This window comes from Rana temporaria, chromosome 2 (genome assembly GCF_905171775.1).
Source record: "Rana temporaria chromosome 2, aRanTem1.1, whole genome shotgun sequence".
NCBI lineage: Eukaryota > Metazoa > Chordata > Amphibia > Anura > Ranidae > Rana > Rana temporaria.
Genome location: NC_053490.1, coordinates 222416837 through 222444382, shown reverse-complemented (window position 1 = coordinate 222444382; position 27546 = coordinate 222416837). Strand labels below are relative to the sequence as shown.

Sequence of the window (27546 nt, the reverse complement as noted above, 5' to 3'; positions counted from 1 at the left end):
TATTTTTTCGCATAGATATTGGGGGGCGTTGCCTTGAATACACTTATGTATTAGACAGAGTGCCTTGAAAGTGAACAAAACAAATACAGAAATGTGCATGTAAGTAAAATACAGCTTTTCTGGTGCATAACTGGATATCAAGTAAACAGAAGAGAACTTCATTACACTACCACTGTTCACACTGAGTAAATAAGGCCTTCTGTGTATTTTGTTAAAGCGGAGGTCCATCCAATTTTTTTTTTTTTTTTAAAGCCAGCAGCTACAAATGCTGCAGCCGCTAACTTTTAAAAAATAGACACTTACCTGTCCAGCGCACCCGCAATGTCGGCAGCAGAAGACTAGCAATCACTTGTCTCTCGACTGCCCCCGCCACCATCCTGGGTGAGGGAATCAGGAAGTGAAGCGTTGCGGCTTCACTGCCCGGTTCCCTACTGCGCATGCTCCCTCACTGGCCCCCGTTCTCTCCTGGGACCAGTGTGTTTCCCAGGAGACAGCGGGGGGGGGGGGGGGGAGTGGCGTGACCACCCTCCCCCCCGGAAAGGTACCAAATATGACATCGGACGGGGAGGGTTCAGAAAAGCGGAAGTTCCATTTTTGGGTGGAAGGCTTTAAATAGACCTGAAGACCTTATTGGGTAAGTCTCAAAGATGAAGTTTTGAGAATCATAGGCTTTGTTAATTTTTCAGAAAGACTTGTTTGGAGTTGTAATGCATACACAGTTATGCAATTGCTCAAGTCCATCTAATTGTTTAATATAAGCCAAAAACATGTCCCCAGATGCTCCAACTGTAAAATTGTAATAAACATTTGTAAGTGCGAAAAGTTAAACAGAAAATATATATACATGAAATAAAATCTACCTTCTGATGTAGAAAGCAAATGCACCTAGTTGAAGATATTTAATATCTCTTGTTTTATCAAAATGCCTGGACAAAAAAATAAATCCTTGTAACTGTACAAGTATTGTGGCTTGGCTGTAAAATGTTGTCAGAATAAATCCTCCACTACGCATTACTCATGAAGTTGACAAGGTTTAGCTTTAGATTAAAAAATTGCAGTTCTTCACTTGTATCCAGCTGCTTGAACTTTTCACTTTTGAAGTGTCCTCAGCGCAAGACATTTAACTCCATGCCATTATAATTTTGCTGAAGTTTACAAAAGCACCTTTGTTTGGTTTGCTGTTGGAGGAAAATAAAAATTGGTTTAGGTGGTGTTCTCAACCAATGACAGAAGCATGATAGTTTCTATAAAGCTAACTCTGCCCAGAAGTAGAAGTGCAGGTCCAGAGACAAACTGTGCTTTGCTATTTAGTGATGCCTTTTCTATTGTGTGCTTTGTGTTATTTTAGCCAGTGTAAGCCCTGGTTCACACTGGGTACAATTTGGAACGATTTGAGATGCGCATCTCAAATCGGCGGCAATTGTCGGCAATGGCACTGTCCTAATCAGTGCGACGCCGCATCTGCGATTTCAAAAAGTAGTTCCTGTACTACTTTTTGCGATTTCGGGCCGCGATTTACATTAAATCGCGGCCGCGAAATCGCGGTAAAATCGCGCATTTTACCGCGATTTTGAATTCGCAGCAGTGTGAACCTAGGCTAAATAGTAGGAAAAACAGGTAGAATCTACAAGTGTGTTTTTCACCACTAAAAATTCTTATATAAACCACTTGCCGACCGGCCCATAGCACATTTACTGCTATAGGGCGGCCACATTGCCCTGGGTCCCGTATTAATACGCGATTCTGCACTTCTGGGCGCTAGTGTGTGACTCCGGTAGCGCGCTCCCGCTGTGATTGTACACAACGGGTCCTCCAGACCTGATGTCTGTCGGCACCTGCTAATTTTTCAGTATACGGACAGACCTGCAGTAAACAAGGCAGATTGTCGTTCTGTCAGTACAGAAGACATGGATCCTGTGTTTCTGTAAAGCAGAAACACCAATCCATGTCTTCCACTAGTAAAAGCACCCCCCTCACTAGACTGAAACATTAGTGAGGCACACAGTTAACCCTTTAATTGCCCCTGGTGCTTAACCCATTCCCTGCCAGTGTCATTAGTACAGTGACCATGCATCTTTTTAGCACTGATCACTGTATTAGTGTCACTGGTTCCCACAAAAGTGTCAGGTGTCCGACTTGTCTGCCACCATATCGCAGTCCCGCTATAAGTAGCTGATTTCCGCCATTACTAGTAAAAAAAAATGTAATATTCCATAGTTTGTAGACGCTAGAACTTTTGCACAAACCAATCAATATACGCTTATTGGGAAAAAAATGTTTTACCAAATTGGCCTAAATTGATAAAGAAATTAAAACATTTTTACATTTTTTTTTATTGGATATGTTTTAGAGCATAAAGTATATATTTTTTTAAAAATTGTCTTTGTTCTTTGTTTGTAGTGCAAAAAATTGAAAACGCAGTACCGCCAAAAGAAAGCTCTATTTGCTGGAAAATACATAATCCGTTCCAGGAGAATGCTTGTAATCCAAAGCACTCGCATATCAAAATGAGTTTCCCCATATTATCAATGGAAACTAAGATAATTCGTTCTGCATTGACCATTCATTCTATTGCATGCAAAACCAAATGTGGCCAGAGGTGGGGGGTTGCCGGACAGACTGAAATACTTGGAGCCCATTTGGATGCAGTCGGAAACCCTCTGAGAGGCTCGGGAACAAAGTGTTTCCGAGTATTTACGAACGTCACAGAGTGTCACCGGCGTATGAGGGTCCTTAATGGTTGGCAACCAACAGCAGACCCTTCCAAAATAGTAAAGTGGACAGGTTTTTTTTTTTGTTTTGTTTTTTGACAGTCCCCTAGGAACTAGATGCACCCAAGACTTTTCCTCCTGTCTGTGCCACCTGTCCCTTTCTGCTCTTCTCCCCCCTCTATTGCCTGCATATATTCTGCAAATAATAGCTTGCACACTTTGTGTGTCGGTGGTTTAGGTGACAGTTTCACTGTAAAATGAATTGCAATATAGAAAACGTAATGCATGCAGACTTGGCCAGTCTGGGAAGAATGATACAATTCATGGGTCATAATCATGGATTCCTGAAGTTGCATGAATCTATGCAGATTCAGTCATCACTAATTATGTACATTAGAAAATATGTCCTAGACTCTTTAGAACTGTACTTTAGGCTCCAAAGTGCCATGCTAATTATTTTAAAGTATAGAATAAAGCTGAAGTTTAGTATGCATTTTATTTGGGATACAGCACCATTAGTTCTGTGTGATGGGTACAAGTTCTTGCTTTTTTCTCAAAGTCTCCTCTCTGTGCTTCCTCATAGTCACCAGCTAAGATCCTTGGTAGACTCAACCATACCCACCCACCCACCCCTTCTGCTCTTTCCACCCCATCATTCACAGAACTCATCTTACTACAATCCCATAATGCAACGCATTCTGTGAATGGACACAAGAGCTGAAAGTCTCTTCCTGCCCATTCACAGAACACAACGCATTGTGGGATTGTAGTAAGAGGAGTTGTGTAAAAGATGGAGAGAGAGCAAAAGGGGACCGATTGTGCAGCTTTTCTGTGTAGCTGAGTCAGTAATGGGATAAACACATCACTTATTGGTTTGGTGCTCTATCCCCCAAAAATATACTAAACTTCAGATTTAAAGTCCGTTGTAATGAGAGAAATATAGGGACTGCAACGGCTGGCTGCTTTTTGAATGTTCTTTAGCCTATTTTGCTGAACCACAGGCTTATTATTTTCTGAGTCACAGACCCGAAGGCAGTATGCGTATCTGGAGAGTAATGTCAAATTTTATCCGCACCCCTTCTGAATGGTAACTCAATACAAAAGGGCCATGTCAGCCAGACAATTAGCATTTTTACAAGCAGAAACCAGTAATGGCAGCCAACATGTTTATTTCCTTGTAGGTTTCCATACAAGAAATGTGAACATATTTAAGCTTCTCTTACCACAAGAAGTATCGAGTTCCTTGGAACACACCATCATGCTTCCCAAGATCTCCTCCTTCCAGTTCCACTCCTAGGTACACCTCTTCTCTGCCAGGCAGGGGACCCCTGTACTGCACTGTTCCCTTACTTATTTTGCCACCTTGATGCGAGAATTTCACTAAATCACCAAGTTTCAGGTCTGCAGCACTTTTCGGAGCAAATGGGCGTCTTGGCAAAACAGACACATGTTGCCTAAATATCAATTAACACTAGGTCAGATAAAGAAGTATACAGTGAATAATGTAATATTATGTTATCACAAGTGCTCCAATTTAGCTGAATTCGTAATCCTAATTCACATGAGAAACATCAAACATTTAGTTGGCCATTACCAAAATAAGTTGTGGAAAACTTCAAATACATTTAAATATAGTAAGTGGTTTTGTATATATTTATATGGTCTGGAGTAGGGATGAGCTTCGAGTTAAACTCATGTTCGACTCGAACATTGCCTGTTCGCCGAACAGCGAACAATTTGGGGTTTTCACGGCAAATTCGAAAAGCCGTGGAACACCCTGTAAAAGTCTATGGGAAAAATCTAAAGTGCTAAATTTAAAGGCTTATATGCAAGTTATTGTCATAAAAAGTGTTTGGGGACCTGGGTCCTGCCCCGGGGGACATGTATCAATGCAAAAAAAGTAGGAGCAATGCAAAAAAAAGGGAGCAGTGATTTTAATAATGCTTAAAGTGAAACAATAAAGGTGAAATATTACTTTAAATTTCGTACCTAGGGGGTGTGTATAGTATGCCTGTAAAGCAGTGCTTGTTTCCCATGCTTAGAACTGTCCCTGCACAAACTGTAATTTCTGAAGGAAAAAAAGTAATTTAAAACCACTCGCGGCTATAATGAATTTTCGGCTCCCGGCAATACAGAGAAAAGGCAATGAAAGTCATACCAGGTTTGGTATGGATTTTAAGGGCAACGCCACCCGAAATTGAAAACAAAATGACGTGGATTTCCCCCCAAAAATCCATACCAGACCCTTTATCCAAGCACGCAACCTGGCAGGCTGTAGGAAAAGAGGGGGGACGAGAGAGCACCCCCCCTCCTGAACCATGCCAAGCCACATGCCCTCAACATGGGGAGGATGCTTTGGGGGTCTGTGACCCCTCAAAGCACCATGTCCCCATGTTGATGAGGACAAGGGCCTCATCCCCACAACCCTTGCCCGGTGGTTGTGGGGGGTATGCAGGCGGGGGGCTTATCGGAATCTGGAAGACCCCTTTAACAAAGGGGACCCCCAGATCCCAGCACCCCCATGTGAATTGGTAATAGGGTAAAAATAAAAAAAATATTCCATCGGTGGTAATCCACTCTTGGTCTCCGCTCCAACACTGTCTGTTTCCTGCGATGGGTGATCTCCTCTCCGGGGTCCAGCGAGGAGCTGATCTCTTCATCCAGGTCCAGAATCCAACGATGAGATGTCCGCAGCGCATCCTGTCTCCACCGAAACCACCCAAGGAATGATGCGGCGGGAGCCAGTGACAGCTCTTATGTAGCTGAGGGCGGGGCCACCCTTAACGTGACCCCGTCCCCCTCTAACGCAAGGTGAAAACCAGGCTTTTCCAGTGAAGTGCGGGTGACCCCGCCCCCCTCTGATGTAACAGGAAACCTGCGTTACATCAGAGGGTGGCGGGGTCACTCGCACGTCACTGGGAAAGTCTGGGTTTCTCCTTGTGTCAAAGGGGGATGGGTCATGTGACGGGTGGCCCCCTGCCCTCAGCTACATAAGAGCTGTCACTGGCTCCCGCCGCATCATTCCCGGGGTGTCTCCGGTGGAGACAGGATGTGCTGCGGACATCTCATCGTTGGATCCTGGACCTGGATGAAAAGGAGATTATCTCATCGCTGGACCCCGGAGAGGCGATCATCCATCGCAGGATACCGACAGAGTTGTAGCGGAGACCGAGAGTGGATTACCACCGCTGGAATCTTTATTTTTTTATTTTTTGAGAATGAGATTCTTCTTTTTTAATAAAGGACTTTCCCAACGGTGTCCTTTTGTTACAATTTCTTTGTGAAATGGTAGGGGTACAATGTCCCCCATTAACAATTCACATAGGGGGGTGGGATCTGGCGGGTCCCCTTTGTTAAAGGGGTCTTCCAGATTCCGATAAGCCCCCTGCTGGCAGACCCCCACAACCACCGAGCAAGGGTTGTGGGGATGAGGTCCTTGTCCCCATCACATGGGGACACGGTGCTTTGAGGAGTCACAGACCCCCAAAGCATCCTCCCCATGTTTAGGGCATGTGGCCTGGTATGGTTCAGGAGGGGGGCCGCTCTCTCGTCCCCCCCTCTTTTCCTGCGGCCTGTCAGGTTGCATGCTCGGATAAAGGGTCTGGTATGGATTTTTGGGGGTAACTCACGTAATTTTTTCTTAAATTTGGGGTGGAGTTCCCCTTAAAATCCATACCAGACCTGAAGGGCCTGGTAATTGAATTTGGGGGGACCCCCACACATTTTTTTATTTTTATTTTTTTATCACTGACTTTCATTGCCTTTTCTCTGTATTGCCGGTAGCGGAAAATTAATTATAGGCGCGAGTGGTTTTGAATTACTTTTTTTTCCTTCAGAAATTACAGTTTGGCAGGGACAGTTCTAAGCATGGGAAACAAGCGCTGCTTTACAGGCATACTATACACACCCCCTAGGTACGAAATTTAAAGGAATATTTCACTTTTATTGTTTCACTTTAAGCATTATTAAAATCACTGCTCCAGAAAAACGGCAGTTTTTAAAACTTTTTTGCATTGATACATGTCCCCTGGGGCAGGACCCAGGTCCCCAAACACTTTTTATGACAATAACTTGCATATAAGCCTTTAAAATTAGCACTTTAGATTTCTCCCATAGACTTTTACAGGGTGTTCGAATTTGCCCCGGACACCCCAAATTGTTTCGCGAACAGGCAATGTTCGACTCGAACTCAAAGCTAATCCCTAGTCTGAAGTAATAAATAAAAGTTGTCTAGTCAGAAAAATTACATAATCAATTTTAATATTTTTTGCCTCCATTCGAGGTTTCTCATAGAGAGAGAGACATTGAGGTTCACTTTGCAAGGGCGTGAATATATACAATTATGTATAGTTACCTAGTTAGTCAGGTTGAAAAAAAAGACACAAGTCCATCTAGTTTAAAAAAATAGATAAAAATACAATCCCATGTACACAATCCTATACCCACTCTAAGCCTGTATTTCCCCAGCGGTTACCTGTGGATTTTTCTTTGTATCCCAAACAGTTCCTGTTGCAGTTGTGGCTGATATCTTTCATAAACTACCTGACCTTGGCTTGGTATCAAAGGATCCCCACATTTTCAACTTCTTATTAAGTGATTGAACAGTACTGACTGGAATGTTCAAGGCTTTAGATATCTTTTTATATCTCTTTCCATCTTTCTAAAGTTTCATTACCTTGTTACGCAGATCTTTTGACTGTTCTTTTCTACCTCCTCACATGGCTCAGTGTCTAGTCTGCTTAGTGCATCCATATGAAAGCTAATAAACTCATTAACTATTTATACACAGACACTAACTGTGATTGAAAAAGCCACAATTGTTGGAAATTAACCTTAAATTGTCATTTTTACCTGTGTGTGCCACCTTCTGTCTCTGTACCAAGGTCAAACATTCCAGGGTATTTAAACTTTTGTCAGGGCCATTGGGTGATTTCTGTTATTATGATTTAAAAAGGATCCAAAAAATTATGTGATAATAAATGGATTGCTATCCTTAAATAAAATAATTTTTTTAGGCACGATCAGGCCATAGTTTCAATATTAACCACTTAAGGACCGCCTCCTGCACATATACGTCGGCAGAATGGCACGTCCTGTACTAGTACCCAGCCGTGGGTCCGAAGCTCCGTGACCAGGGACCAGCGGACCCGATCGCCGCTGGAGACCCGCAATCGGTCCCTGGAGCTGAAGAACGGGGACAGCTGTGTGTAAACACGGCTTCCCCGTTCTTCACTGTGGTGGCTGCATCGATCGTGTCATCCCTTTTATAGGGGGACACAATCGATGACGTCACACCTACAGCCACACCCCCCTACAGTTGTAAACACACTTCAGGGAACACATAACCCCATCAGCGCCCCCTTGTGGTTAACTCCCAAACTGCAACTGTCATTTTCACAATAAACAATGCATTTTAAATGCATTTTTTGGTCCCAAAAATGTGTCAAAATTGTCCGAAGTGTCCGCCATAATGTCGCAGTCACGAAAAAAATCGCTGATCGCCGCCATTAGTAGTATAAATTTTTTTTTTTATAAAAATGCAATAAAACTATCCCCTATTTTGTAAACGCTATACATTTTGCGCAAACCAACCGATAAACGCTTATTGCGAATTTTTTTTTTTTACCAAAAATAGGCAGAAGAATATGTATCGGCCTAAACTGAGTAAAAACATTTTTTTTATATATTTTTGGGGGATATTTATTATAGCAAAAAGTCAAAAATATTGCATTTTTTTCAAAATTGTCACTCTATTTTTGTTTATAGCGCAAAAAATAAAAACCGCAGAGGTGATCAAATACCACCAAAATAAAGCTCTATTTGTGGGGAAAAAAGGACGCCAATTTTGTATGGGAGCCACGTCGCACGACCGCGCAATTGTCAGTTAAAGTGACGCAGTGCCGAATCGCAAAAAGGGGCAAGGTCCTTTAGCTGCATTTTGGTCCGGGTCTTAAGTGGTTAATGCCAAAATGTCACAATTTCTGCAAGGATATGCAGACTTTTGAGCACAACTGTATATCCAAAAATATCAAAAGAAAATAAAACTATATCCAATTTGAATCCACTCCAATCACCAATGTGACATGTAATGCAAAGTGTGAATCCTCCACCCTTGTAGATTAGCCTCTCACCTCACTGCCGCTAGCCACCCATCAGCTGAGATCTCAGGAGTTAAGGTCCAGTAAAAGGAAGAAAGGGGGAGGGAAAAAAAAGGGGGTGAGGCAGAGAAAGGATGAGAGAGGTGAGGGAGGATAGGGTAGTGAGGAGGGGTCCACCTTGATTCATGACGAAACCTGTCAGGCAACTGTAAAAGTGGCTAGGATCAAAAGGTAGGGTACGGGGACTATATGTGTCCTGCTACCCCCCCCCCCCCCCAGGCAGTAATGATTTTGAAGGACTTAAAAAGTAACCAGCAAATATAGAGTAGATATTACTTCCTGGCCAACGCCCTTCAGACAAAAGTCCTACGCTTTGTCTGCAGAAAATCCGATCGTGTGTACGAGGCTTTACTTTCACAGTCTGGTGGAGCATTGGAGAAGCTCAATTTATCTTGCAGCACTTGGACTTGGGTTTCAAAACACTGGCATTTCTTCCACTTTTTTAAGGACACTTATTGCTTTAGGTGAAGGACAATCAATGGTGGATCTTGCACGGAAAAATGAATTATTAGCATGTGAATTTTTTTCTTCAAACTGAATATTGTAAAAAAAAAAATTTAAATCAGAAACAAGTTTAATTTGGTTTTGCATAAAATCACATACACTGTGTACAAAAGAATGTTTAACCACTTCAGGCCCGGACCATATTGCTGGTCAATGACTGGGCCACTTTTTGCGATTCGGCACTGCGTCGCTTTAACTGACAATTGCGCGGTCGTGCGACGTGGTTTCCAAACAAAATTGGTGTCCTTTTTTTTCCACAAATAGAGCTTTCTTTTGGTGGTATTTGTTCACCTCTGCGGTTTTTATTTTTTGCACTATAAACAAAAATAGAGCGACAATATATATTTTTTACTTTTTGCTGTAATAAATATCCCCAAAAATATATACAAAAAATATATTTTTTCCTCAGTTTAGGCCGATACGTATTCTTCTACATATTTTTCGTAAAAAAAAAAACGCAATAAGCGTTTATTGATTGGTTTGCGCAAAAGTTATAGCGTCTACAAAATAGGGCATAGTTTTATGGCATTTTTATTAATATTCTTTTTTTACTAGTAATGGCGGCGATAAGCGATTTTTATCGCTACTGCGACATTATGGCGGACACTTTTGACACATTGTTGGGACCATTGGCATTTTTATAGCGATCAGTGCTATAAAAATGCATTAATTACTATAAAAATGCCACTGGCAGGGAAGGGGTTAACACTAGGGGGCGAGGTTAATTATGTTCCCTAGGTGTGTTCTAACTGAAGGGGGGGAGGGACTGACTAGGGGAAATTACTGATCGCTGTTCATACATTGTATGAACAGACGGTCAGGCGTTTCTCATCCTGACAGGACCAGGAGCTGTGTGTTTACACACACAGCTCCCGGTTCTCTCTCTGTAACGAGCGAACGCGGGTTCCGTCGGTGATCACGCCCGCCGGGCACACGCGTCGGGACCAGGGACGCACAGCTAGTGGCTGATTCACGAGGTGACATAGATCTACATGACCTCGCGCAGGGGAGCCGACCTGCCGCCGTATAACTGCAGCGGCTGGTCGGCTCGTAGTTAAGAGAACAGGAGACAATATACAGACCAGTATTCTACACAGACCTGCACCAGGTCAGTAGTATATAAAAGTTTCCCCACATATAAATATCAGAATGTACACAAGTCGGCACATCGAATCATTTGAAAACAGGTAGTAAAAAAAAAAAAAATTCGCTTTTTTTCCTCACTCCCCTTAAACCTCTGCAAGGAACATTAACCAATAGCCCTAATTTATCAAAGAATACAAATGAAAATAAGAGAAAAAAACAACAAAAAACAAGAACAAAAGGAAAACTAGAAACATATAGGAAGTATAACTGTAATCAATACCCGGTCCCAGACCCCCGGGAATGTGTAATATCCAATCAAGTCGCCCGGCCCACTACGATCACCTATCTCACTGCAGGAGCTATACAACTACCAGTTTTATCATTTCTATCGGATTCTCCACCAGTTTTTTTTTTCCTTCCACCTCAGAGAACCCTGTCGAGAGACTTATTCAGTTTTGCGTTCATTCGCTGTCTCAGTCACGGTTCTCCACCAGTTTAACTCGACTCTTAGCCTTGTAGTAATCTGTCGTTGATCAAGTGATAGGGTGCCAACCCTTGAATATCTAACCAGGCCTGCTACATTGTATGGAATTAATGGGGTGCATTTCTGTGCGGATATGTCAGTTTCTCCCTTATCAACAGTTTGTTCACCTGGTCAATCCACTGTTGCCTCGGGGTTAATCCAGAGCTGAGCTATCAATCGTCTTTCCACATAAAGTAACCAGATTATTGCTGTGTGAGTAGACAGGGTTAATAGCTCCTCGTCCAGGGCTCCCAACAGACACACTACAGGAGTTCTCGGTATGACAAAGGAAAACACCTGAGAAATCAAGTCCAGTATCCCGGTCCAGTAACGAAAGAGTTTCGGACACTTCCAGAACATATGCATGAGGTCTCCGTGATCCCTCATGCATTTTGGACAGAGAGGGGTATCTCGAAGTCCCCAGCTGTGAAGTCTGGCTGGGGTTCTGTAAGCCCTGTGCAGCAGGTAGAGGTGTGACAGTCTCTGAGAGGCTGATACCGACACCATGGGGGTGGAGGTTAGACAAAGACATGTCTTCCCATCCATTGACCCCACATCCTCCTCCTATTTACTTCTACATGGCAACTTTGTCGGGTCCTGAAGTGCGTTAAGGATAATATTGTAGCCTCTAGAAATCATGCCTTTTTTGTCACTTTCCATCAGAATCCCCTTTATTATGGCATGATCAATTAGCCTAAGTGGTGTCAGTCTGGATTGTATCTGCAGTGCATGACGCAGTTGCAGATACAGTGATACCTCGGTTCACGAACGCTTCTGTTCACGAACAACTCGGTTCACTAACAGAAAAGTTCATAAAAATATGCTCCGGTTCACGAACTCCGCCTCGGTTCACGAACAGGAGCCGCGGCCATTTTAATGCTATTTCCAGGCTGTCACATGGTCGTGACTTCCTGTAGGAAGATCGTGGAGAGAAGAAGACACACAGAAAGAAGTGTACTGCGAGTACTGTGCATACATTTCAAGGTATTTTTTTATTTTTGGTGTGCTTTTTAGCACATACAGTACTGTACTGTACTCCAGTACTGTTCTTGCTGTATTGTACAGTTCACTGGACACCCAATATGGCTCCCAAGAAGCATAGTGGAAAGAAGAAAGTGCAGAGCAGCAATGCAGGTGACAATGTGCAAAGTGGAAATGCAAGTGACAATGTGCAAAGTGGAAATGCAAGTGACAATGTGCAAAGTGGAAATGCAAGTGACAATGTGCAAAGGGGAAATGCAAGTGACAATGTGCAAAGGGGAAATGCAAGTGACAATGTGCAAAGGGGAAATGCAAGTGACAATGTGCAAAGTGGAAATGCAAGTGACAATGTGCAAAGGGGAAATGCAGGTGACAAGAATGTGCAGCGCAAGCATGGGGGCAAAAAGAAAGTGCAGAGCAGTAGTAAAGGTGACAGCAAGGTTGTGAAGAAAATAACCATTGAGCTGAAGAAGGAAATTATAGAAAAGCATGACCGTGGTATTCGTGTGACTGATCTGGCCTCAGAGTACAAGATGGCAAAGTCAACAATCTCGACTATTCTGAAAAACAAAGCCGCCATCAAAGGAGCTGATGTTGCAAAAGGAGTAACAATGTTAACCAAGCAGAGGACGCAAGTGCTGGAAGAGGTGGAAAAACTTTTGCTTGTGTGGTTGAATGAGAAACAGCTGGCAGGTGATAGCGTTAGTGAAGCTATGATCTGTGAGAAAGCCAGGAAATTGCACAGTGATTTACTGCAAAGAAGCCCCTCTACAACTGCAGCAAGTGACGAATTTAAAGCCAGTAGGGGGTGGTTTGAAAAATTCCGCAGGAGAAGTGGCATCCACAGTGTGATTAGACATGGTGAGGCTTCCAGTTCTGACAAGGCCGCAGCAGAAGCCTACAAGTTAGACTTTGCGGAATTCATGAAGACAGAAGGATACGTCCCTCAACAAGTGTTCAACTGTGATGAAACAGGGCTCTTCTGGAAAAAAATGCCGAACAGAACCTATATCACGCAGGAGGAAAAGGCACTACCAGGGCACAAGCCCATGAAGGACAGATTGACCCTTTTGCTGTGTGCCAACGCAAGCGCCGATCTGAAAATTAAACCACTACTGGTGTACCATTCTCAGACCCCTCGTGCATTTAGGGAACAAAATGTGAACAAGGCCAGACTGCCTGTCATGTGGAGAGCCAATGCCAAAGCTTGGGTCACAAGGCAATTGTTTATGGAATGGCTGCACGAGGTGTTTGCACCCACCGTCAGAAAATATCTTTCTGATAACCAGCTGCCTGAAAGGTGCCTTCTTCTGATGGACAATGCCCCGGCACACCCTCCAGCCTTGGTGGATGATATGGATGCTGAGTATGACTTCATCAAGGTAAAGTTCCTCCCCCCCAACACAACACCACTTCTGCAGCCTATGGACCAGCAAGTCATCTGCAATTTCAAGAAGCTGTACACAAAGGCGCTCTTCACTAGGTGTTTTAATGTCACTGAAGAGACTTCCTTGACTTTGAAAGACTTCTGGAAGAAACATTTCAATGTTGCCCACTGCATTAACCTCATTGACAAAGCCTGGGAAGAGGTCACTCCCCGAACCCTAAATTCAGCCTGGAGGAAACTGTGGCCAGAATGTGTCGCTGAATGTGAACATGACATTGAAGTGCCTGATGCTGAGGTAGTGGAGGAAATTGTGTCCATGGGCAAGAGTATGGGTCTGGACGTTGATGGTGCTGATGTGGAAGAGCTTGTTGAGGAACATAGGGAGGAGCTGACCACGGAAGAACTTTCTGAACTCCACAGTGAGCAGCAGAAGGCACTTCTTGAGGAGCATTCCACTGAGGAAGAGGAAGAAAGGGAGGAGGTTAGCAGTGATGCCATAAAATCCATTATGCAAAAATGGAATGAGTGCCATGATTTTTTTGAAAAGCACCACCCCAACATAACTGTCGTGAACAGAGTGTTAAATCTCATGAATGATAATGTGGTCTCTCATTTCCGGAGGGTTATGCAGCGCAGGAAGAGACAAGTGACATTGGACAGATTTTTCAGCAAAACTGAGCCTGCAGCTAGGAGACAAAGGAGAGAGGAAACCCCTGAAGGAGATCCCCCTGATGTCCTTATGGAGGGGGACTCTTCCTCCAAACAATAACTGCCTCCCACCTGCCTCCCACCTGCCTTCCTCCATGCCAGAAGTCATCACAAGCAAGGTTAGTGTCCTCTCTTTATACATTACTATACTGTACTAATGTGTATTGTAATTTTTTTCATATTTTTGTGCTTCAAAAACCCCCAAAAAAAGGTCAGCACGGATTAACCGGATTTACATTGAACCCTATGGGAAAATGTGCCTCGGTTTGCGACCAATTCGGTTGGCGACCAGAGTCAGTTCACGAATTAAGTTAGTGAACCGAGGTATCACTGTACTTAAAAAAGTTAGTGTGTGGTATATCAAAGTCTGCTTGGATTTCCAAAAAGGATTTGAGGACATGACCATTGTACAATTGTGACATGTATTTGAGCCCTGCAGCTTCCCAATTTCTGAGTCCCTGAATATTGTAAATTACTAGCACTAATATTGTTTTCAACCATTTTTGGTATATCACATTTGCACGTATATATACCAGCAGCGCAGCACGTTTATTTCATTCATGTGAGTTATGCAAAATTTTACCTAATCCACTACTGTGTATCACACCATGGACAACCTACGTTTGTTTTACCTCTTGTTATTTACTGTTTTGCTGAATGGAGAATAGTCATTATTTCCATACTGCTGAGATTGGGAAATTACATTGTCTTGTATGTGACTAGTAGAACACAAGCCATCCTCTCTCATCTCCTGGATACCTTCATGTCCACCTCCTGTAAAAAAAAACATGTTGTAAATATAACCTTGTTCAAGGTCAAAGACACATATAACATATTTAGAGACACAAATTAGAACTGTATTGTATGAAAACGAAAAGCTCCAACTACTGCTGCAGTTAGAGGGTGGGGCTATAAATGACTTTTTGGGGATTGCCTCCCAGTCTGCCTGCTTAAGCAAAACACCCCAGCAACCGTGTTAGCAGGGAAATACTCACAAAATATGTGTGTGTTTTACTGCAGGCTAATATGTGTTAACACATGCATCTTTACAGACTGGGAAATGTCAGCTCACCAAAATGTATCATTTGCAAGATTTTTCCTAATGCACCTCAACTCAATGCATTGTCTACCTCTAATTCATCTCATTTAGGTTCAGAAAAATGGAGAAGGATACAGTTCTTCTGTTTTTTTTTTTTGGACCTGAACAGACTTAGAGGTAGGGTGTGTTTACATCCACCTGCCCATAGGGTTGCTTGTGGACCTGATTAAGAATGCCCATGTGAAAGGGCCCTAAGTTAAATAGGCTAATGCAATATATCCTTTCATATCGTTTTTTTTTTTTAATTGTATCGGAGATGCTTCATGCCTACAAAATATTATTACATAGTCAAAATACATATGGGGATGGGGGGCTGTTTTGACTGCCATAGAATATATAATCTATACATATACAATATACCCACACATACCTACACATACAGGCATACATGTAATTTACATATATATATATATATATATATATATATATATATAAATATATGGTTTGTGTGTACTGGAGTTTAAACAGTTAAAATAATATCATCATTAAACGTAATCACCACTCTGTTTGATAACAGTCCATCAATCCCGGTTTAACAGGTTTGTCTCTCTCTATCTGTGACACGCATGCATCACTTCCGGTCACCGCAAGGTCACGCCCTGACACATTTCGAAGTTTCCGACGAGGTCCTCAGACGAAGTCGGAAATTACGAAACGTGTCAGACGTGACCTTACGGCAACTGTAAGTGAGGCATGTATCTCACAGATAGAGACAACCTGGGTAAATAGCGCAATTGTTAAACTGGGATTGATGTGCTCCTATCCAGCAGAGTGGTACTGTATATACATTTAATGCTGATATTGTTTTAAATGCTTGTAAGGGCAATCTGTAGGGGTTGGGGTGTTGCAATACATTTTATACACGATCACACCATGTGGATTTTTATTATGACATACACATTGAGTGATCTGTAGCCCTGACCAGGCCTATAGTGGATAAATATACTGTTTCAAGGCGTGTGATTTGCAGATTTCTGGTAGGTGTAAACCCCATTGGGGAAAGTGACTCACGTGAGGTAGACCTGGGTGGACTGGTGCACAAATCAATATCTACTAGGAACACCATCTGTCTTCAGAACTGTACTCACCATTTTCATCCTTCTTTCTCATATATAAACTCTTATATGAATGCTGGTCAAGTGATAAAAGACTGACAGGAGCACTGCTTTTAGCATCTGATGTGCACAGGACCCCAGGACTGCATAATTTTGCTGAAATTTTTATATAATATATATATACACAGTATACAGTTGTATTCAAAATTATTCAACCCCCACTGAAATTGATTGTTTTGCCAAGTTTGACATTGATTTTGATCATCCTGTCATCCTGCTTACAATTAAATCAAAGAGGCACGTGTAGGTCAGACAAATATAACATAACATTTATAATGAAATAACCACAAATGTCTTTTCTGTGCTCACATCATTATCAGTTTTATTCAACCCCCAATTGACATTCAATCTTAGTACTTAGTACAACATCCTTTTACAGTTATAACAGCTTTTAAACTTGAAGCATAGCTTGACACAAGTGTCTTGAAGCGATCTACGGGTATCTTCGCCCATTCGTCATGGGCAAAAGCCTCCAGTTCAGTCACATTCTTAGGCTTGTGCACTGCAACTGCTTTCTTTAAGTCCCACCAGAGGTTCTCAATCGGATTTAAGTCTGGTGACTGCGATGGCCACTCCAAAATGTTCCAGCCTTTAATCTGCAACCATGCTCTAGTGGACTTGGAGGTATGCTTGGGATCATTGTCCTGTTGAAAGGTCCAACGTCTCCCAAGCCTCAGGTTTGTGACGGACTGCATCACATTGTTATCCACTATCTCCTGGTACTGAAGATAATTCATGGTACCTTGCACACGCTGAAGCTTCCCTGTACCTGCTGAAGCAAAACAGCCCCAAAGCATGATTGACCCCCCGCCATGCTTCACAGTAGGCAAGGTGTTCTTTTCATCATAGACCTTGTTCTTCCTCCTCCAAACATAGCGTTGATCCACAGGCCCAAACACTTCTAATTTTGTTTCATCAGTCCACAGAACACAATCCCAAAACTTCTGTGGTTTGTCCACATGATTTTTGCATACTGCAGTCGACTCTTCTTATTCTTTGGAGACAGCAAGGGGGTGCGCCTGGGAGTTCTGGCATGGAGTCCTTCATTAGGCAGTGTGCGCCGTATTGTGTGAGCAGAAACTTCAATACCCACATCTGACAAATCTTTTGTCAGTTCCTCAGGAGTCACAAGGGGACTTTTCTCCACTCTACGCTTCAGGTAGCGCTCAGCAGTCAAAGTCAGCATCTTCTTTCTGCCACGACCAGGTAGCGTTTCAACAGTGCCCTTTGGCTTGAATTTGCGAATGATGCTTCCTATGGTGTCTCTTGGTATGTTTAACATCTTTGCAATCTTCTTATAGCCATTGCCCTTCCTGTGAAGAGTAATCACCTCTTCTCTTGTCTTCCCGGACCATTCTCTTGACTTCACCATGTTTGTAACCACACCAGTAAATGTCTAGAAGGAGCTGAGTATCACAGTCATTTTAAAGCTGCCTGATTGGTGCTTATTAGGCTTTATTGCTGCTTCCTGACATCCACAGGTGTTTTCAATACATGATTGAAAACACTTCAATGAACCTCTGTTCTTCAGAGTGGTAGTCTTTAAGGGGTTGAATAATTGTGTAAATGAAGAATTCACAAAATAAACATTTACTACTGTATTACAAAACCAATTGATGTTATTTTAGTTGCATATGGTTCTTTAAGAAGTCCTTGTAGGATTTCATTCTGAATACAATTACAAATGTACACTAAATTCCTTAAAACCCTTTACAGCATTGGGGGGTTGAATAATTTTGAACACAACTGTATATAGATATATCAGCACTACTATACAAGCAGATATATATTATAAAGAGTGGACATATTACTTAGAAGATATTTCAGAACAAGTATTGCTGCCCTTGGACATGCTTAGTGGTTTAAAGTGGTAGTACCTAAATCTATAAAAATGTGATTAATTGAACTTTCAACAAATGAAAAAGAAGTTGCACCTTCTGGGCTAGGCTTATTATAATTTTTATGAGCCTATTGTCCAAAATAGTATACAGGATCAAGATAGACGCCATGGAAGGACACTCAGACACACACACTTTTTTCACATCTCCACATTCATGAAGATACATTGACACCTTATACTTTGAAACTCTGCGGATGCAAGACGTAATCCCTCTCTACGTAGAAGCCATTTTGGAAACCATGGCAGACATTTTAAAACTCTGGTAACCATCATTTTAAACCAGTAGCCATTTTGAAAAGGGTAATTATGTCGTATTGATTTTTACCTTATATTCGATTGTGTTATCTTAACCACTTTCCCACCGGACCATTTGTCAGCCTTAAGACCAGAGGTGTTTTTACAATTTTCCACTGCGCTGCTTTAACTGGTAATTGCGCGGCCATACAATGTTGTACCCAAACAAAATTTGCGTCCTTTTTTTCCCACAAATAGAGCTTTCTTTTGGTGGTATTTGATCACCTCTGCGTTTTTTATTTTTTGCGCTATAAACAAAAATAGAGCGACAATTTTGAAAAAAATGAATATTTTTTACTTTTTGCTGTAATAAATATCCCCCAAAAATATATAAAAAAACATTTTTTTTCCTCAGTTTAGGCCGATACGTATTCTTCTACATATTTTTCGTAAAAAAAATCGCAATAAGCGTTTATTGATTGGTTTGCGCAAAAGTTATAGCGTTTACAAAATAGGGGGTATTTTTATGGCATTTTTATTAATATTTTTTTTACTAGTAATGGCGGCGATCAGCGATTTTTTTTTTCGGTATTGCGACATTATGGCGGACACTTCGGACATTTTTGACACATTTTTGGGACCATTGGCATTTTTATAGCGATCAGTGCTATAAAAATGCATTAGATTACTATAAAAATGCCACTGGCAGTGAAGGGGTTAACACTAGGGGGTGGGGAAGGGGTTAAGTATGCCTGGGTGTGTTCTTACTGTGGGGGGGGGGGGGTGGCCTCACTAGGGGAAACACTGATTTTCTGTTCATACATTGTATGAACAGAAAATCAGCATTTCCCCTGCTGACAGGAACGAGAGCTGTGTGTTTACACACACAGCTCCCGTTCCCCGCTCTGTACCGAGCGATCGCGTGTGCCCGGCGGCGATCGCGCCCGCCGGGCACACGCACGGGAGTCGGGGGCGAGCGGGGAGCGCGCGCGCGCGCCTCCGGCGGCGCGCACGCGCCCCCTAGTGGCGGCTATACGATAGGACGTATAGCTACGGGCTCTCGCCCAGGAGAGCCGACCTGCCGCCGTATAATGACGGTGCGCGGTCGGCTACTAGTTAAATATTGATTTATTGATTATTATATATAGTTGGATAACTATTTCTCTCTAGTCGATAACCGCCTTGTAGATTTTCCTCCTGAGCTTCAATTTTTCATTATAATTTTTATAGTTTCCATTCCATTGACGTAGCAATTTTTTTATTTCACGTTATTAATCACTTACCTCCAGTATAGTAACGGTTGAATTTGTGAAATACAGATTTTTTTTTCTAATTGTCCATACAGGAAATCACACGATTAAGGGGGATCACAGCGCCACCCGTTGTCATGGCAACAATTTTAACTAACGGTGCTATACGGGCGCAATTAGACTGCGCATGCGTGAGATCGAGAGGTGCATGCTGGTTACCCAGCATGCACCTCTCTCTGGAAAACCAGGAAGACAAATGAACTGGGCTTCACATGCCCACAGCCATCATGGAAATGGCCAGAAGATCGCTGAGACGATATACAGTAATGTCCTGTACACGACCGATTTTCCTGACATGCCAAAACCCAACATTTTTCCCGACGTGATTCCTCTCAAGCCTGCCTTGCGTACACACATTCAGTCAAAAAAACGCTTGACCAAAGCATGGTGACGTCCAACACGTACAACGGCACTATAAAGGGGACATTCCATTCAAATGGCGCCACACTTTGGGCTATTTTGCTGATCCTCGTGTTGGTAAAAGTTTGGTGAGAGACGATTTGGGCGTTTCAGCCTTGTGATTCTTAGCCCTTTACAGCGCCACAAATGTGCTATCTCAATTACGAAAGCTAGCTTTACCAGAACGAGCGCTCCCGTCTCATACTGAGCATGCATGTTTTTTCCCCCACACAGAAAAGCATACACACGAGCGTTTTTTGCGATGAGAAAAAGTCTGACGGGAAACACAACAGGAATTTTTTTTTTTTGCAGGACAGTTTTCTCATCAGGAAAACTGCTATGGAGCATACACACAAGCGATTTTCCCGGCCAATCTAAAAAATGGCAGTTTTCTCATCAGGGAAAACGGTCGTGTGTATGAGGCAGAAGTTTTTACACAGATTTAGGAACCGACCCTGAAATTTTGATATGTTTGTAAAAATATTAAGTGTAATGATTTTAAAATTGCAAAAAGATAAAAAATTATGGCCGAAGCACCGCTTTATTATTCAAATATATAATAGCTGTCAAAATGAACTAGAGTGGGAAGAAATCATCTCATGTCTATAAGAACAATACGTTTTATATACACAGATGAACAGCGGATAAAATAAAAGGTTTGTGTTATTGAATATTTTTTTACAATCTCACCATTGACGTTGGCATGCAAAGTTTTACCCTGGCCGTCTTGGTATCCCTGGACCAAAATATCTGTATTTTCGCTGTACATTGAATATGGAGAGGTGTTGCGTGTAAAATGTTCTTCCAGATTCCCTAGAACAACAATACAATTATAAAATCGTTTATAATAAATTCCTCCTTGGCTTGCTTTAAATAAGTTGGTGTGGCACCTTCCAGAGTGGATATATCCTGATAATTTACTGTAAAGTTCCATGAATGACTGAGTTTAAATATTCAAATTTACACATGTATTATATTGTATGCAAAGGTTAACAATTCTTAGGTCAGTTCAGTAATGAGTTTACTCTTCACAGTTAGAGTAAAAATAATTAGAACAGGCAGCAGGCTGAGACCCGAGCCCCATCTTTAATCATTGTTGCATGCAAAAGAAAATTGCTCTTAGTACTTACTTTCCCATGGTTCTTTTATGATCACAGATCCTGAGGCTGCTTTGCATTTTGAAAATGTTCCATCAACTTTAAAAGCTTCATTCCTGTAAAGACTAAAAGTTGAAACGGTAGAGTCAAAATGGCACTTTGTTATCAAAGCTCAATAAGGATGCATACTTTGTGCTCACTGCAAGGCACATTTACATTTTAATCAATTCGTCCTATACATTTTGAAACATGATACGACAATGGTAACCACAAGCAGCCCAGAGCATCAGACTGAAAATGATTAAACACCTTTAGAAGTGTTCTTGAAATGATGAAAAGAAAACAATATGTATACATTTCTTAATGTGAATGTCAAAGCAAAATAAATATGCAATACATGCACATTTCCATGTGTTTTATCCTGAAATACGCTACAGAAGTACAGCTGTTGATCTGCCATAAATGCACTCCGCTATTAAACCCTGTTGAAGTAGACAATATAAAGCATTTTTCAGGGCTGAGTGGTGTCAGCCCTGCCCAATGTCTTTTGCTAAACTACTCAACTGCTCTCCCGCTTAGATATCTACAACATTAAAGGGGTTGTAAAGGATTTTTTTTTCCCCTAAATAGCTTCCTTTACCTTAGTGCAGTCCTCCTTCACTTACCTCATCCTTCAATTTTGCTTTTAAATGTCCTTATTTCTTCTGAGAAATCCTCACTTCCTGTTCTTCTGTCTGTAACTCACCACCGTAATGCTAGGCTTTCTTCCTGGTGTGGAGAAAGCCTCTTGAGGGGGGAGGGGGCGAGCAGGAGTTTCAGTACACTCTCTACTTTGCAGATAGGCAAATAAGCTGTGTGTTAGTAGGCATCCTGACACTCCTGCTCGCCCCCTCCCCCCTCAAGAGGCTTTCTCCACACCAGGAAGAAAGCCTCGCATTACGGTGGTGAGTTACAGACAGAAGAACAGGAAGTGAGGATTTCTCAGAAGAAATAAGGACATTTAAAAGCAAAATGGAACGATGAGGTAAGTGAAGGAGGACTGCACTAAGGTAAAGGAAGCGATTTAGGGGGAAAAAAAATTACCTTTACAACCCCTTTAAGGGGGTGATTTACAAAAACTGGAGAGTGCAAAATCTGGTGCAGTTGTGCACAGAAACCAATCAGCTTTCAGGTTTTATTGTCAAAGTTTAATTGAACAAGCTGAAGTTAGAAGCTGATTGGCTACCATGTACAGCTGCACCTGTTTCTGGGTGCTCCAGTTTTAATAAATCTCCCCCTAAGTGTTATTATTCTGTAAGTCAAGATAAGAACTAAGAGGGCTCTTTGAGATAACACAGGAAGTGTGCAAGGACACAAGACTGTTCCGAATTTCTGACAAGAGCAACCGTTTTTTTTGCATTTATGTAATCGATATAACAAAATACTTCCAACTGTATATTTAACAGACCAAAAGAAGCAAATATTAAAAGTTCATCGTAATGATGTACAATGTCTGAAGCTGAAATTGAAAGTTGAAGAGTGAGATCTGGCTTCCTAATCCTGATTCTCACCATTGCCATTGCGTGCATGGAGTCCATGTGTGGGTTTCCTGTGGTTGCTCTGATTTATTTCCAGAAATAGGCTGCCAGTTAAATCAGTGTCCAGAATAATGTCTTATGTGTTTTTGTTTTTGTATGACTAGCATCATAGACTGTAAGCTCTGTCAGGGGGTATGGCTGATGTGCATTGTCTATGTGCTATATAAATTGTGGGGGGCTTGTAATGATGGTGGGGGGCTGCAATGGTGTGGGGAGCTGCAATGGTGAGGGGGGCTTGTAATGATGGTGAGGGGGCTGCAATGGTGAGGGGGGGGGGCTTGTAATGATGGTGAGGGGGGCTGCAATGGTGAAGGGGGCTTGTAATAATGGTGAAGGGGGCTTGTAATAATGGTGAGGGGGCTATAATGGTGAAGGGGGCTTGTAATAATGGTGAGGGGGCTGCAATGGTGAGGGGGGCTTGCAATGATGGTGGGGGGCTTGTAATGAAGGTGAGGGGGGCTGTAATGATGGTGAGGGAGGCTGTAATGAGAGTGAGGGAGGCTGTAATGAGCGCACAGTAAGGCGGCATTGAAAGTGAGGCTGCAGTGAGAGCACGGTAAGGCTGCAATGATGGTAAGGCAGCAATGATGGGCACAGGTTGGGGGACTTTCAGTTTTTTTTGGCGGGGGGCGGCAGTGAAGGACCCGGCCCTCTAACGGTCTGAGGGACAGTGAACTGTGTAAAAAGTTTGAGGACCCCTGGGTTAAGCTCTGACTTCTCCCTTTTATGGCCTACACCCTCATCTGGCTACTAAGTGTGAACAGTGGGCCAGAAGAGAGGGGGGAGGCACAATCTGAACACCGTGGCTCTAACCAAAAGTTGCATGATTGTTTGCTCAAGTCTTTGGATCTGCTATATCAACAGATCTAAAAGTACCTGGAGGTCTAGTAAAAGGTTACAAGGGACAATTCACCAAGAAGGTCACAAGTTTTTTTTTTTTGCTGTCACAATGTATAGTATAAGATTTCCTATCATCTGTGCCCAGTCTTGCCACAAATAGTCAATCCAGCTCTGAGCTAACCTCTTTTCTTTTTTCAGTGATATAAATGGAGAAACAGGAGAAAACGTATGTTTGTTCTACCCCCTTGCTGTGATCGACAGGTTATTTACATATCTCATGCACTAGCCTGAGACAGGCATTATTTTTTAATTCCCACCCCCACTCCTTTTCTGAAGTCATGTGGTTACTTTTCTGGATTTTGACTGATCATAGCAAAATTTTGTGTAAGGAATACACAGGAGAAAATGCATGTTGACACAGGGAGTGTAGAGGTGGGCAGGGAGTCTACTGACATCACGACTCCACCCACTGAGCTCCAGACAACAGACTCATCCACAGAATCTGCAGTTTTTCAGTTCTTATGACAGACAGAGGGGAGACATTTGACAAATGAGGATACATGCAGGAGGCATCTATATCCTTATAGATCAGCACTATGGCAGTAGTTTAGAAAGGATGAGAGTGGCTTTACATCCACTTTAAGTCCTCACGATAATATATATGGCTATTACCAAAAAGTCCCATAATTTTTAAAAATTAATAGTAGCTAATCAGTATCCTGCTTGATTGCTATTTTGCAAAGTCAGCAGTAGTTTCATGTCAGAACCATTATGGCTGCAGTGGACATAGTGATTTTTTTTGTTGGGCTCACACACCTTACATACATAGGTTGTTTATTTACTACCACTCCAGACATGCTTAAACATTAAACATACCTATTCTCTTCTGAGCTCCAGCTGTCGCCCTGAAGTTTCTTATCAGACGAACTGGTCCATTTGTTTGGAACCCATTCACCTATATAAATAAAATGTATCCTTAATAATTATTATTAGCAATTGCTGATATGGTATGGTTTAATATACATTTTTGTAAATTGTAAAACTGCCTTGGTTATATTACAGTATTTACAATCTACCATGGCACGCTTAAACACAATAAAGGGGAAAACTTAGCAACAATTACTGAAAATCATAGCAGAATATTCCAAACAGTATTTGTAGTATATGCAAATAACCAGTTATCCATAAAACTCATTTTGAGAATGGGGCAAATGAAGCTACACATTTCTGTCCCTGCCACTATCTCTGGGGAAAAATACGCATGGCTTTGTGGAGCAAATGATACATTACATTTTGCTGCATTACAGCAGCCTTTGACTATGTAAGAAGTGTATAAAAAAAGAGAGGTTTTAATAGTTCAGGATGCAAGGCTTGACATTTTCATACACGATAATAAGTGGTTATAGCATATGCAGAATTGTACAGTAAGTATTTTCTTCTTCAGTGATTGTGCAGAGCAGAGCACTTCAGAACAAGCAAACCGGGAAAAGAATCCAACAGTGGCTAGAAGACCAGAACTATTCTTGTCTAGTTAGACAATATATTTTAGACATTGTTCTACAAATTATATATAGATCCCTTATCCATGAAAGATCTATCCCATATCCCATGAAGAGGGACTTCATTACTTAAAGGGTAACTCCACTTTCATGGAAAAAAAATAGCAAATAAAAAAAATAATATAGCATATACAATTGGGACACAAGTCGTATTGCAATTGAATGTTATTAAAAATGACCTTTCTTTTTCAATCTGCAGCTCTGTTATTTTCTGTAAAATGTAATGCAATATGGCTACTTGAAGGTGTTCTGTACACAGAATGTGTACAGATTGCCCCCCTTGAAACATAATTTCCTGCTTGTTTGATTGGCTCATTGATTTTCCCAGAAGTCTACACAAAGATACAAGTAAAATCTTTGGCATCCCCTGCAACAATAGGAAATAACGTCTAGGGATGCAGATCCTGCAACTTTCCTCAGAGCCCTGCTTCTGCAGCAATTGGTTGATAATAATGAAACCTTTCCCATTAGACTCACAGAAGCACAGGGCACAGAGGAACAAACAGTGATTTCTTCAGAATGACAGAAGGTAGGAATCTGCAACAACTATTTGTTAAAATCCCTGTAATACTTCACTGGTAATCTAAAAATACTCACACCTGAATTAGCCCTACTAGGTTTAAATCTAGATGTCTATCCTCCTCAATTTAGAACTATAGTTGCCAACTTCCTTACAGCAGCGATACTCACCATAACGAAACTATGGAAATCTACCTTAGCACCTAACTTATCTGATGTTGTCCAGAGACTCAATGCTCTGGCTCACTATGAGCTAATGTTAGCACATAGGAAAGGAACCATAAGTAAATTCATTAAAAATTGGAATGAATGGATTACTCATCCTAGGGCCTCAAATTTTCTGAAGGATTTTAATAATTATTAAGTGTGTTCCTGAACGACTACACTCCTAAACTAGACCGGATGTAAAAGATAACTTCCTACTCACCTTCCCCTCCCCTCCTTCCCTTGATACCCCTTTATGTTAATTTTGATTTTATAATATAAGATAATGAGCCATAATCCCTTGTTTACAGCATGATCCCGTTGGGGTAAACAGGGATTGCTAGTTACTTGTTTAAGCATCTGACCACTATCCAACTGGACTAAGGCCCTATATGGTTACTGTTTAGTAAAATGATAATTTGAAGCCTACCCAGGCACACTGTTGAACACAAAGTATGACTAAGAAACTGTTGTATTGTTATGTCTCTTATTTGAGCTTTATTGTGTATCTTTGAAAAATACAATAAAAAACATTTGAAAAAAAAATCCCTGTAATGTACACAGATCACCTAAAGGGGAATGTTTTTTTTTTCTCAACAAAAGTGGAGTTACACTTTTAAATGTGTCATCTAATTTTATTTTCAGGACAGGAATATGCATTAATTTGCTTCTACTTACTCTTAAAGTTTTGCTCATCTCTTGTGAGCAAACTATCCCGCTGCATTCTAAGATCCCATAAGTCCTCTTTAAGCCTGTAGTTTTCTTCACCTACAAGATGACTCTCTGTCCTTAGTCTTCTGCATTCACCTCTCAGCTGAATAATTTCCTTCTGAAGGCCCTCTTGGTAGTTCTCTGGTTGAGGTAATCTAGATGATGCCAGAGTGATCTTTAATGTAAAGAAAAAAGTGTATATATAAATAACATTGCTACATTGAAACCGTACAGAAGGGACATTCCCAAATCAGAACTCTGATCTGATCGAAGATTTAACACTAACTTGGTATAGAATCAATATTCATCCCTTTGGTTTTCGGTTGAAGAAGCCCCCTGGTGGAAATATTACTGAACTATATTTCTCATGGCTGAACTGTTAGGCTGAGAACCTCATTGACAACTGAAATAAACAGTGAATAGTCTGCTGAACAGTCTGCCAATCACTCATTACTTAGCTTTGTAATAACAATAAACTGGACAGCACACATGCCAGAAGTTGAGAAGTCGCTCATTTTCAAGCTGTCACTACTGTGGCATTCTGTGGCCAGTAGCAATTCAATCACTTCAAACTCATTCCAACCATTGCCTCCACTTCAAATAACTGGAGTGATTAAAAAACCGAAGTGTTTTAGGATTACTATATACTGTTTATCCCTATTCCTCTAGTCTACATAGTCTAATTTCTTGTGTTTGTAACCATATGAAGATCACTGTGGACATGAGTTCTCTGCTGAAGCTGTTTCAATTGCAAACCCATTCTTTGCAACCCACGACCCTCTAAGGCCTTGTACACAGGGTCATTCCAAACCGATGAGAATGGTCCGACGGACCGTTTTCATCGGTTCACCGCTGAAGTGGCCTGATGGCCTGATGTGCGTACACACCATTGGGTCAGAACGCGGTGACGTCAAACACACGACG

The 27546-nt window shown here is 41.7% G+C and overlaps 1 protein-coding gene across 3 annotated transcripts in view; it reads right to left on the bottom strand.

The window, feature by feature from the left end:
- Positions 1–731: 731 nt before the first annotated feature.
- Positions 732–27546, bottom strand: part of LOC120926512 — an 82763-nt gene continuing 55948 nt past the window's right edge. For all 3 annotated transcript variants that reach the window (XM_040336495.1, XM_040336494.1, XM_040336496.1), the window contains 7 exons: positions 26590–26797; positions 24506–24584; positions 21246–21337; positions 20806–20928; positions 14691–14832; positions 3935–4165; positions 732–1178 (listed from right to left, as the gene is read on the bottom strand). In XM_040336495.1, coding sequence (XP_040192429.1) covers positions 1121–1178; positions 3935–4165; positions 14691–14832; positions 20806–20928; positions 21246–21337; positions 24506–24584; positions 26590–26797 — 933 coding nt within the window. In that variant the 3' untranslated portion in view covers positions 732–1120. The remainder of the gene's footprint in view (positions 1179–3934; positions 4166–14690; positions 14833–20805; positions 20929–21245; positions 21338–24505; positions 24585–26589; positions 26798–27546) is intronic.